Source organism: Perca fluviatilis, chromosome 13 (assembly GCF_010015445.1).
Source record: "Perca fluviatilis chromosome 13, GENO_Pfluv_1.0, whole genome shotgun sequence".
Classification (NCBI taxonomy): Eukaryota; Metazoa; Chordata; class Actinopteri; order Perciformes; family Percidae; genus Perca; species Perca fluviatilis.
The window spans coordinates 38776400-38790374 of NC_053124.1; the positions used below are offsets into that span (position 1 = coordinate 38776400).

A 13975-nucleotide genomic window follows, 5' to 3' on the forward strand; every position below is an offset into this window, starting at 1 on the left:
TCTGTGAGAATTCACAGATCCAGTTTCTCTTTTTTAATCGTCCCCTTAACATTTAAAGGAATCTACATGTATGTGTGTGTGCTCAAATATAGAAATAAAATAAAGGATACAATATGAATTACTAAACAGATTAATTAAGAAGTTCCCCATACTTTTAGAGTTACACAGCACATTGGCCAGGAGTCATACTTGATGCCTCCTAGCCTATCTCAAACATCTCTCTCAGATAAGGCCAGGGATGATTGGGAATGTCTTGCTGCTTGTCTGCCTAATCTCTGGGATCTCTGTTTTCTTCATTTTCAATCATGTCGCCGTCCATACTACTAGTGCTAACGTTACAGCCATCAAGCTGCAATTATTTGCTGCAAATGAATGCAGAATGCGGCCGAATCTGTCGAGTCGTCTTGTATGGGGCCTTACATTCAAACGTAGCCTACAGTATATTCCCATCCAATTAGATTGAATTCGGTATTGATCACGTGAAAAATAATAACGGTAACTCCAGTGAAATTATTTGAAACTTGCTAGTGAGGACTAGATTAGGACCGTATTTAAAGCTGATGCTGGTTTCAAACTTCGCCCCCCCCCCCCCAGGTGTGTCTGTAAAACACGGACAGAGTCAACTTCTCTCTTTTGATGCTTTACAAGCAACGTGAAACCAGCTAACAGGTGAAGAACACAAACAACTAAATCACTAGCTAACCTACTGTAACTGTGCAGGAACTATAGACCAATACAACAACATTAAACATTAAATGAACTGACAACATAAGTTATACGACTTACAGTTCTCAAGGACGCACACACACCATCTCAACTGATTATCCTCCGGACAGCTATATTACTATCACTATATATAATATTACTATAATACTAGTCTCTCTTTCTTTTTTATCACTTTTTTCTGTGTGGCGCACGCGCCCGCTCGCGGTGTGAGGCGCGTGTCCGCGCTATTCTCCGACATTACGACCTCTTGTACAAAACTAAAGTAACGAGCCAATTTTTAAAATGTAAGGAGTAGAAAGTACCGATATTCGTGTTAAAATGTAAGGAGTAAAAGTAAAAAGTCGCCACAAAAAAAAAAATAGTAAAGTTAAGTACAGTAACGAAGTATTTGTACTTCGTTACTTCCCATCTCTGGAGCTCGGGCATCGCTGTACAGAATCCCGGCATGTGAATAGAGATGTAAATACAGGGGGCTGGGTTTTTGCTCTAAATGCTTGAAATTATAAATAACAGAACGCATTTTTTCCTCTTTACATTTTGTGAATTCATGATTATTCTGCGGGCCAGACTAAAAGCTTTGACGTTGGCTGCTCTACAGCGACACTAGCGGCTGGCTGACCAAATCGCTCTTCCTGCAACGCGAACGGAAGTAAACACGGGGGATTTTTTTTAAGCCGCGAGTATCTGTACATTTACGGCTTAAAAAGCGATACTTTCTTGGGGAAAAAAATATCGATTTATATCGCAGAATCAATAAAATTGCTCAGCCTTAATACGGAGACACACACACATACAGAGACACACACAGACACACACACAGAGACACACACACGCACGCAGAAACACACACAGAGACACAGAAACACACACACACACAAAGCCTCAAATATATTAAAATATGATTATGTCTAAGTACCGGTTAAGATGACTTGAATTGTCATTATGTTTTTGTATCTTGTATTTGTTGTTATAGACACACACACACAAATGCACACACACAGACATATGCACGCACACACAGAGACACAAGCACGCACACACTTTAAGTCTCAGTGGTTACAATACTGTGCTGTTGTGTTCCAAGGTGAACATCACTACTATGTAACAATCGCCTATACAGTCCTAAGGGAATAACTAGCGCCCTTTACATTATATTACTTTATATAGAAAGACGCTAGGAATAACTACTAAATAAGAACCTTTGTTTATATAGAAAACAGCCTCGAGATCACCATCACCAAACCCACCAGAAATAATCTGGACTTTTAGCGTGTATAGAGCCAGCATATTTCCACATGTAAATCAGTGAATTAAGGTTTTATTTCAACCAAACCAGAGTGGTGATTGTTGGAACAGTGGAAAGATGAACCAAGTCGGCTTTTAATAGTTTTATTGTGTTTCTGTCCACTTTGAATGCAGTGTGTTTTACGATGATAAAAGTCCTGATTATTTACATGGAGTCTGGTGGCTTTGGCGAAGGCCTGTTAAAGAGCGAAGATTACAATAGATCTTATGAACAAATGCTTATTTCCATATGTCCTATCGTCATATCGTTGCTGAGAGAAGAGATCCCAGGAAGGAGAGAAAGATCAACTGAAGGTTTAATGACCAAACCTGCTCTGTGTAGCCGAAGCTGAGGGTTGTAAACAGCGTCCAGTAGCTCCCGTTGTCGCTCGTTCTCCTCTTTTGAACGACAAAGTTCCTCCTCGTACTCTGCTATCGTTCTTTCAAACAGCCCAAATATCTCTTCAGCAGCCGCAGTTAGTCGCTGCTCCACCAACGCTCTCAGCATCTGGACTTTACACATTTTACCTCTTTCTCTACACAACAAAAACACTCTGCTAACACTCCTTTCTGCTAGACGCCATCTTGTTCAAAGTGTGAAGCTAGCCGCAGTGAAGACTGCAGTTGCTGAGCTTCAAAATAAAAGTCCGGAAGTGTTCGAGATTTCCATGGGAAAACCCACAGGAATATAAATGATTAAAACACATTTTTTGAAGAAAGACAAATACCTTATTAAATGTTCAGAGCTCTGATAAAACAAAGAATCAAATTAAAGATGATGGTAGTTTGTTTCCCTTTCCTTTTAATGTGTCAAACAGAAGATACAAGTTTTGGTCTTGCAGTGTAATTTCATCTGATTTTGTTTGTCTGAAGGTGAACATCAACTTCACCTTCATAAAGCAGGGGCCTGTTTCACAAAAGCAGAATATATAAATCCAGGATAACTGATAAAGCGAGCCTTGACCTAGTCTAATCTGTGCAGCCTGGCTTGGTGCGTTTCACGAAGACCAAGCCAGGCTGAGGAGGAGCGACTAGGTCGGCTGAATGCGTAAGTAGCCTAAAAATATACATAATGGACCACTGCTCTGAATTGAAACTGTCATAATCATACCATTCAAGGATTAGGCTACTAATCATTTGCACAAATTAACAGTTGTACTCTTTGCCTTAAAAGTAAGCAGAAGATAATGTTACTCAGGAAATTTACCATGAAGATCAATTTTCTACAACGCTAGAATATGCGTAAATATATATATTAATATATTCACTCTGTTTTTCCCTCTCTCTATCTCTCTCATGGGCTAAAATATAAATTTCCTAAGTGATATTAACTTCCACTGCTCGCTTTTAATCCAACTGTTAGTTTTTGCCAATAACAGTGATTCCCCGAATGGTTTCAGTTAAGAGCAGTAGTTCATAAATGTATATTTTTAGACTATCATTCAGTCGGTCGGTATTATCTGCCACGCTTTAAATTTTTTTTTTTTTTATAGAGGACGAGTTTCCTTCTCTACATATATGCCTTGCTCCCTCGTATCTATGGACATAGAAAATAAAGACACTGAAGAAACTGGACTCTAAAATCTATAAACTAAAGTGATAATTAAGTGATAAATCCCATGCATACTGTAAACATGAATGGAACAGAGTGTATTCATCAGTTATTTCCCTCCAGCAATATATAAGGTCAAAAACCATTGAGGTGTCCTCTCCCTGTTGTTATATGAATGTACAGTAGCCTACATCACTATATAGTTACTGGTCCAGTGAACTAAGACTATCATTTGGGAGGATTGTACAATTAGGATATGTTCTTAAAATTGTACAATCCTCCCAAATGATAGTCCCAGTTTACTGGACAACACAAATTGTGTGCTAAGAATGCCAAATACAATGCAAACATGATCCTTATTGTTAAAGAATTAAAAAAAAAAAATGAATCAACTAAAATAATTCAAGGGGCATTGGTCAACTATAGAAATGTACAGCATTGTATGTATTGCCCTTAATAACAGATTTCATTTAAAACATTTTACATTTTAATAATACACTTCATTTTATCAGCCTTTTCTAATTATCTATTAATATATCTAATAATAGATATATCTATATCTAAACAACTGCCATATAATATTCATCAAACTTCTAACAACAATATGAAAAGCAGTCTCCATACAGCAATATAACAGTAACAATGACTGTCACATGAATAATTATAAAAAAAAAAAAATGGTCACAACTTTAAATAATAACTTAATACTTAAATGAACAGCAATATGCACCTGTTGTATTTGAATCCAGGCTGATAATAACAACAGGGTAAAACCACTGCTGGGTGACCAGAAAAGGCTCCAGGATTAAATAAATCCTGGCTGTTAGCCTGGTCGGGAGCAGGCTAGCTGTTAGCCTGGCTGTTAGCCTGGTCGGGAGCAGGCTAGCTGTTAGCCTGGCTGTTAGCCTGGTCGGGAGGAGGCTAGCTGCACAGAAGAAATCTCCATGGTGATTTATGTACCTCCGCTTTCGTGAAACCGAATCAAGGCTTAATTCATCCAGGATAAGGGGGAAATCCTGGCTTATTCCCTTATCTTGGTTTTGTGAAACAGGCCCCAGGAAACACTGTGAATGGACCCAACCAATCAGGGTTTGTTATTGTGTTCCCACTCAACATGAGGTGCATCTCATGGCCAGTAACCTCTCTAAGCTGCTCCCTTGAGGGATGGGTTAAAGAATGAATTTCGCTACATGTATGTGTATGTGACAATATAGTAACTTTACCTTTACCTTTAAGCTGGACTTGTAGCCGTTATATTGTTGGATAGTTTCATTTATAATAAAACATAAGATTTTATAAACTACATGTTGTTTCGTGTGCAGAAATCTTAATGTGTAAAGTAACTAAAGCTGTAACAGATGAATGTAGTGGAGTAACTAAAGTAACTAGTAACTAAAGCTGTCAGATGAATGTAGTGGAGTAACTAAAGTAACTAGTAACTAAAGCTGTAACAGATGAATGTAGTGGAGTAACTAAAGTAACTAGTAACTAAAGCTGTCAGATGAATGTGCGAAACCTCGAGGGTAAGTGGCGCTCCACCAAAGTGGAAGAATCCCGTCTGGATTGGCAAGAAAGTCTCAAAACCTATAGGAAGGCCTTAAGAAAAGCCAGATCAGACTATTACTCTTCACTAATAGAAGAAAATAAGAACAACCCAAGGTTTCTTTTCAGCACTGTAGCCAGGCTGACAGATAGTCACAGCTCTACTGAGCCATCTATTCCTCTAGCTCTGAGTAGTGATGACTTCATGAGCTTCTTCAATGATAAAATTATAACAATTAGAGATAAAATTAATCACCTTTTGCCCTCAACTTCTAACAGTTCATCTTTAAATACAGGACCGCTAGAACGAACGACTAATCCGGACATATACTTAAACTGCTTTTATCCTATAGACCTTCAACAATTAATGTTAAAGATATCCTCAGCTAAGCCATCTACCTGTCTCTTAGACCCCATCCCAACGAGACTACTCAAAGAAGCGTTACCCGTGGTAAACACTTCACTACTAGATATGATCAATATGTCCTTATTAACAGGTTATGTACCGCAGTCATTTAAAATAGCTGTGATAAAACCTCTTCTGAAAAAACCGACCCTGGATCCTGAGGTCTTAGCAAACTATAGACCTATATCTAACCTTCCCTTTCTATCCAAGATCCTTGAGAAGGTGGTTGCTAATCAGTTATGTGATTTTCTACATAGCAACAGTTTATTTGATGATTTTCAATCAGGATTTAGAAAGAATCATAGCACAGAGACGGCACTGGTGAAAATTACTAACGACCTTCTAACAGCTGCAGACAAAGGACTTGTCTCCATTCTTGTTTTACTAGATCTTAGTGCTGCTTTTGATACTATTGATCATACAATCCTGTTACAGAGATTAGAACACTTAGTCGGAATTAAAGGAACTGCACTAAAATGGTTTAAGTCTTATTTCTCTGAGCGATCCCAATTTGTTAACATTAACGATAAACCCTCCAAGCACGCCAAAGTCAGCCATGGCGTTCCTCAAGGCTCAGTGCTTGGACCAATTCTATTTTCCTTATATATGCTTCCTCTAGGACATATTATTAGGAAACACTCGATTAATTATCACTGCTACGCAGACGATACCCAATTATATCTGTCAATTAAGCCAGATGAAAGTGGTCAGTTAGCAAGACTTCAAACGTGTGTTGAGGATATAAAATCCTGGATGACCCACAACTTCCTGATGTTAAACTCAGACAAAACGGAAGTTATTGTGATAGGACCAACGCACTGCCGAACTTCGCTTTCGAAAGATATAGCTACTCTGGATGGTATTGCCCTGGCCTCCAGCACTGCTGTCAGAAATTTGGGAGTTATTTTTGATCAGGATATATCCTTCAACGCCCATTTAAAACAAACCTCAAGAATAGCCTTTTTCCATCTTCGTAACATTGCCAAAATCAGGAATATCCTGTCTCAGAATGATGCTGAAAAACTAGTCCATGTTTTATTTAACTAGATTCGCAATACTGCAATTCCTTATTATCAGGTTGTCCAAATAAGTCCCTTTAAGGCTCTCCAGCTGATCCAGAATGCTGCAGCACGTGTTCTGACGAGAACTAAGAGAAGAGATCATATTTCTCCTGTATTAGCTTCTCTGCATTGGCTTCCTGTGAAGTCTAGGATCAAATTTAAAATCCTCCTCCTGACTTACAAAGCTCTAAATGGTCAAGCACCATCATACCTAGAAGAGCTCTTAGTACCTTATTGTCCCACTAGGGCACTGCGCTCCCGGAATGCGGGGCTACTTGTGGTTCCTAGAGTCTCTGGAAGTAGACTGGGGGCCAGGGCCTTCAGCTATCAGGCTCCGCTTCTATGGAACCAGCTCCCAGTCTGGGTTCGAGGGGCAGACACCGTCGCCACATTCAAGAGTAAACTGAAAACCCTCCTCTTTGACAAAGCTTATAGTTAGGGGATGAGGAGTTGCAGCGTCCACCTACGACCCGCCCACCTGCTTCTCCTCGTAGTTAGTTATGCTATTACAATTCTAGACTGCAGGGGTTGCTGTTTCCTTCCTATGACACACTGAGCTGCTCTCTCTTCTCTACTTGTTACTTCTGTATGCATCCTGTCCCAGAATTGCTTGTTACTAATCTAGCTCTGGGGAGTTTACTCCCCGGAGTCCTTATGTTTCTTCTTCGCAGAGCTATGCTCTGTGATTCTCTGCAAATCCCGGCCGCATCCTGCTGCATCCTGCTGCATCCTGCTGCATCCTACTGCATCCTGCTGCATCCTGCTGCATCCTGCTGCATCCTGCTGCATCCTACTGCATCCTGCTGCATCCGCTGCATCCGCCGCATCCACCCATGCTCTGCAGCGCCACGTTTCATCCCGCAACGCCCTGCTGTGATGTTCCTATGCACAGAGTAGTCTGGATCCGGTATAGGGGACTGCACTACTCAGTATGACACGATGTGCCCTGCTATGACATGAACTTCCACGATGACCTTCGACGTCACTGTGACCTCTAATGTGACTACTATCACCACTGTTCATCACACCCCCAACCGGCCCGTCAGACACCGCCTACCAAGAGTCTGGGTCTGCCGAGGTTTCTTCCTAAAAGGGAGTTTTTCCTTGCCACTGTCGCGATAGCCACTGCTAATGCTTGCTCTTGATGGAATTACTGTAATTGTTGGGGTTTTGGAAAGTGTCTCGAGATAACTTTTGTTATGATTTGATACTATAAATAAAATTGAATTGAATTGAATTGAATTGAATGTAGTGGAGTAACTAAAGTAACTAGTAACTAAAGCTGTAACAGATGAATGTAGCGGAGTAACTAAAGTAACTAGTAACTAAAGCTGTAACAGATGAATGTAGTGGAGTAACTAAAGTAACTAGTAACTAAAGCTGTAACAGATGAATGTAGTGGAGTAACTAAAGTAACTAGTAACTAAAGCTGTCAGATGAATGTAGTGGAGTAACTAAAGTAACTAGTAACTAAAGCTGTAACAGATGAATGTAGTGGAGTAAAAAGTCCAATATTTCTCTCTGAAATGTAGCGGAGTAGAAGTAGAAAGTGGCATGAAAAGAAAAGTCTCAAGTAAAGTACAAGTACCTCAACATTTGGACTTAAGTAAAGTAATGGAGTAAATGTAGTTAGTTACATTCCTCCACTGATCATTACTGAGACACAAAACTGTATATAAAACAAAGCCATAATAAAAACAGCAGCACATCAGCACATAATAACACTGTTATTATAAACAGCAATAATGAAACAGCAGCACAATATTAACTATGTACATATGTACGCGTCAGATGTTTCACGCCTCGCTGTCGTCCATTAATACCTGACAATGGACACCTCGAAGGGCATTAACCTGCTTATACCATGGTCACACACAACATATTTTTAAAATATAAGTTTATATTTTAATTAGTTTTACAATCAAAATCTAAAGTTTTTCCAAACAATAACTCTGTTTCCCTGGTTATGCCTGAGGGTTAGACTAATACCTGGAACAATCATTCCCATCCTATAAGGTTCTTATGCAAAGCAAACGTTGTTCACTCCTACAGGAAATAGGTAGGACCTTAGATACAACTTGCCAAACCTTAGCAACCGGAGATAATTATAGTCCGCTCAGCTCGTAGAATCCTTCAGCTCAGCTACGAGACAGAGAGCTAATGCTATGCTAGCAAGATTCAAAGTCAATAACAGTTACAGTACAGTCGGGAGTCAGTAAAAATAATTTGACAGTATGTTGAACAACAAGACAAGCTAGCTATCAGCCATGTCATTGTCCCCAAAACAATATAACGACTTTTTATGAACAATTTGATCTGCGATGTGTAAGGTTATGGTCGGCTGCAGCCTGAACTAGCGACCTGAACAGTGAACGGGATGTGAGCTAACGTTATTCGCTGTGAAACAAAGTCTTACTTCTTACAGCGTGTGTATTAGCGCCATCCTGTGGTGTTCAGAGAACAAGGCACTGAAGCACATCACAGTGTTGGAAATAATACCAGATTCACATTTTCTTTTTGTATTAATGTAGCGCATTCATTTAGAACAGTAAACAGTCAGTTTCACTGGAACTCCTTTAGTAGGTGTCCTACATCACTTTTTTATGGACACCCTGCAGCCAATCAGAATTGAGTCCTATAACACTTCAGTGGAACTATAGCGGTCCGTTGCCCACTGCTGCTGGGTCTAACGTTAGCGGCCAGCTGACCTGTTGTTGCTGGGTCTAACTGTTCCTCCTCATTCCCTCCGAGAACGTCTCCCGAGCTGCGTCAGGAGGCTCTCCTCCCAGCGAGCTTCGAAACAGTTTACTGACACGTATCGTCACTGGACAACTAACAACAATTGCCATTTTGTTGTGTACCCATCAAATGACCACGGCAAACAGTCCAATGGCCTTTCTATCCAATTTATTTCTATGCAAGGACACCATGAAGACTCCAGAGACTGTTGATATTCACTCCATGCTGATTTATTTGTTACATTTTAACAAACAAACCGAGCTGCCTCAGACACATCAACTGACCATCGGCAATAGTCAGTCCAATAGACAACTGAATCTAAGTTTCATATGACTCTTCTTTTACAGCGTTTTGGGCAGCGTCAGTTGGACACATTCACGCCCACAGTTACCTCATGTTTGTTACATCTTTAGATGGACCTGAACTGGTGATATCTTTACTTCTAACAGTCCTCTCATCTTCCTTTTCTTAAGTACACCTAGGTCGTTGTGACCCAGACAATAACTACTAACGTACATGCTAGTCAACAGATGGTTTACTTCAAATGATTTCACTTTATTTCATCCTGGAGGGTACTCAGCATGTCCTGGTGTACCACACCGGTCATATTCAAACGATTATATTTCTTTACTTTATTAGCTTTACCATGGCCCAATTAATGGCATAGGAGACACTATACATGTCAAAAGACCTTAATCATTTTGGTGTCACTGATCATATTACCTTGGACCATAGCAATGCACAAGTGAGTTTTTATGGTTTTATACAGATCATAATATGTCCATCTCAGCTTTGCTTCAAAGAGAAAACTCCTCCGCTCCCTGACAGGAAACACCGTGCTAGGCTAACTTCCCTATGCTACCTCCATCACATCTCCCTTGTTTAAACTAAAGATAGCTTTCAACCTGCACTTCCTGTCTCGCTGACACAGAGACAAAAGTCTCCTCCCGAGACTGCTGGGCCTAAATTGTGCTTAAACATGATACACAAAATTAAAACATTAACCCAATGTGTATTGAATAAACTCCCATATTGATACATGATTAATAGTGACATATAGCTAAAAATACGTTAGTTTAAAAGAAGTGAATATATGTGTGGGCCCTATAAAATATTGGGTGGTTACATTTGTCGGATTTCTTGATTATAATTTGTTTATTTATTTGATTAGGACAATGCACATTAATGAACATTTCTGTAAATGCGCCAGTGTTAGTCACCAGTCGGCTAATTTTCAACTGTAGTCCTAGTGTGCATGTCTTTATGGTGGGAAGAAATCGGAGCAACCGGAGGAAACCCACAGGGAGAACAACTTTCTTGCTGTGAGGCAGAAGTGCTAACCATTGAGCCACCGTGCTGCCTTGATTATATGACAGACATAACAAGACAAAACGATATCTAATAATGTATTTAAAATAAGAGTGTACTTTTTTATACCACACAATATAATGTTGTCTATCTAGATGTTGATACATAAATATTTTTCTTTGACACTTGAGAAGTTTTGCTTGGACTTAAAGGGACAAACATTAATCCATGTCACCAGTCTCAGGATCAGAAGAGTCTACAGTCTGGTCTTCAGTCTCTGGTTGTAAAAGTGGATGTGAGTTCCTGGCTGGTTCTGGTCCTCCACAATCCTCTCCATCAGCTTCTGTTTCCATCTGACCAACACATTTATGTGTTTTGACATGAGAACGCCAGGCAAATCTTTTGTTACAAACACTGCAGCTGAATCTTTTCTCTCCTGTGTGGATTGCCATGTGTGACCGTAAATTTCCACTCTGTATAAAAGATTTCTTACACACTGAGCAGCTGAAAAGTTTTTCTCCTGTGTGGATTTCCATGTGTCTGTTTAGGTGTCCACGTTCAGAGAAAGCTCTACCACACTCAGAGCAGCTGAATGTCTTCTTACATCTTGAATCATGTTTCAGGGAGTTTAAAGCTGACTGAGGTTCTCTGGTCTCCTTCCAATCAGCACTGTCATCAGTCTCAGGTTCAGAAGAGTCTCCAGTCTGGTCTATAGTCTCTGGTTGTAATAGTGGATGTGAGTTCCTGGCTGGTTCTGGTCCTCCACAGTCCTCTCCATCAGCTTCTGTTTCCATCGCACCAACACATTTATGTGTTTTGACATGAGAACGCCAGGCAAATCTTTTGTCACAAACATTGCAGCTGAATCTTTTCTCTCCTGTGTGGACTACCATGTGTGACCGTAAACTTTCACTCTTTATAAAAGATTTATTACAAACTGAGCAGCTGAAAGGTTTTTCTCCTGTGTGGATTCTCATGTGTGTCTTTAAATATCCACTCTGTCTAAAAGATTTATTACAAACTGAGCAGCGAAAAGGTTTTTCTCCTGTGTGGATTCTCATGTGCATCTTTAAATTTCCATTGTGTGTAAAAGATTTCTTACAGACTGAGCAGCTGAAAGGTTTTTCTCCTGTGTGAGTTATCATGTGTGCCTTCAGGTGTCCACGTTCAGTGAAAGCTTTACCACACTCAGGGCAGCTAAAAGGTTTCTCTCCTGTGTGGATTCTCATGTGTGTTTGTAAATGTCCACTATGTGTAAAATATTTCTTACAGACTGAGCAGCTAAAAGTTTTTTCTCCTGCGTTTGTTCTCATATCTTTCTTAAGATGTGCCTTGAAGCCAGAGCAGCTGAATCGTTTCTCTCCTGTGTGGACTATCATGTGTCTCTGTAAACTTCCTCTCTGTATAAAAGATTTATTACAAACTGAGCAGCTGAAAGGTTTTTCTCCTGTGTGGATTCTCATGTGTGTCTTTAAATATCCATTCTGTGTAAAAGATTTTTTACAGACTGAGCAGCTAAAAGTTTTTTCTCCTATGGGAGTTCTCATATGTTTTTTAAGATGTGCATTGAAGCCAGAGCACCTGAATCGTTTCTCTCTGGTCTGGTCTTCAGTCTCTGGTTGTAAAAGTGGATGTGATTTCCTGGCTGGTTCTGGTAATCCACAGTCCTCTCTATCAGCTTCTGTTTCCATGTGTTGAGTTTGGCTTTGATGAAGCTGTGAAGACTGAGCTTCCTCTTCATCATCTTCACTCTTCACAGGGACAGGAGTGAATGGGAACTTGGTGATATCAGCCTCCTCCAGCCCTTGAAGCTGCTCTCCCTCCTGATTGCTCCACAGTTCCTCCTGTTCCTCTTTAATGTTTTGGGGGGGCTCTGGCTCCTGCTGGTCCACACTGGAGCTACACTCCTGCTGCTCAGGGGGAACCTCTTCTTTAACCACCAACAGCTGCTCAACATCTGCAGGAAACACAGACAGAGAAATGTTGTGGAACTGTATGTTATCACCTGGATTGTGATTGTTATAAAGAAATACTGGTTGTTCAGACACTACTCAGTCCTTCCAGAAAAACGCAGAGTTTTTTTGTGATTGTTGCGGGCAAAAATCCTTTATTATGCGGCACATTTTCTTAAAAAATGCGATGGAATATGCGGGATATTTATGCAATTGTATGCGATGAAATTGCGGGAACTTACAAAAATTGCGCGAACTTGCAAAAACTGCGGTTTGATGAAAAGAGTGATTCCCCCAACACCCTGCTTTTTTAAAACTTACTTTCCAAAAATAGTTTACAGATATTCAGTCATTGCAATAAGTAAACAAATAAGATACAAAAATATATACAAATAATATAATATTAAAGTAAAAATAAAATAGTCTAAACAGAGGGAAATAAAAGATACAAAAGACAAGAGACTTTTGAAAGAGACGATTTAAAAATCGTTAATAATATAGACAGCAGGAGCACTTAAACAAAGAAATTTGAGTAGATATCAGATATTAAGATAACTTTCGTATTGGATACCAACTTAAGAGACTCAAAGTACAACATGTCAAATTCAACCTCCAACACCTGCTTTTCGATGATGTTCCGCGGCGTAATTAACTCTTACGTTCATGCAACGGTTCCCATGGCAACAAGGGAAAATGGCTGCTCTTGTGTGAAGTAAACGCAATTTTTTTTTCAACTTTCTGCTAAGATATATGTGACTTTATTGCAACGAAAATGTGGAGATTATGAAATCATGCAAGCACCGCATATTTTGTGCGGAAATCTGCAATTTATGCGGCGAAAGTGCGGCATATTTGAAAAAATGCGGCCCCCGCATGAATATGCGGAGTTTGGCTGATTATGCATTGAATTATGCGATCGCATAATCGTGTTTTTCTGGAGGGACTGACTACTAGTCTTCCTTTTCAGCCTTGGAAAACTGTTGGAAAGGCTGTTGGCTGACATATTAGCGCCCTCTTGTGGTGAAATAATGCAACTGCGCTGTTGAGCACAATGTGGCGCAGTCGGTAATTAAAGTTACTATATGTAACTTTTAAGTGTTCCTGTAACTGTCAGTTTTCATATTATGATCTTAAATGAGCTGTAACAGCAAACAAGACTAACAGTAAAAAGAACGCTATTTTTAGGTCGTTTTTAATAGTGCCGTTGCTCAGGTTAGATTTTCCCCACGTAGTCACAGAATGATTTATGGCAGGTAGACAGCACAACATTAACACATTATGAAGGGTCACAGATTTTTTTTGTAACACCGGAAAAGCCTGTGTTAGCATATCCAGCCAGGTGAAAGGTAGCAGAATATTTATTTTTATAGGCTAGGTGCAGTTGTATTTTAATGTTATTTTAGAA

At 39.8% G+C, this 13975-nt stretch overlaps 1 protein-coding gene across 1 annotated transcript; it reads right to left on the reverse strand.

Moving 5' to 3' along the window:
• Window positions 1-9004: 9004 nt before the first annotated feature.
• Window positions 9005-12318, reverse strand: LOC120571008 (gastrula zinc finger protein XlCGF8.2DB-like). Its single transcript, XM_039819693.1, has 2 exons — window positions 11409-12318; window positions 9005-9015 (listed from the first exon to the last, which is right to left on the reverse strand). Exons 1-2 carry the CDS (start codon window positions 12307-12309, stop codon window positions 9005-9007), a joined length of 912 nt encoding a protein of 303 aa, XP_039675627.1. The 5' UTR covers window positions 12310-12318.
• Between the last annotated feature and the right edge of the window lie 1657 nt (window positions 12319-13975).

Coding starts and splice junctions, on each gene's coding strand:
- LOC120571008 (XM_039819693.1), bottom strand. CDS start 12,309: ATGGAAACAGAAGCTGATAGAGAGGACTGTGGATTACCAGAACCAGCC.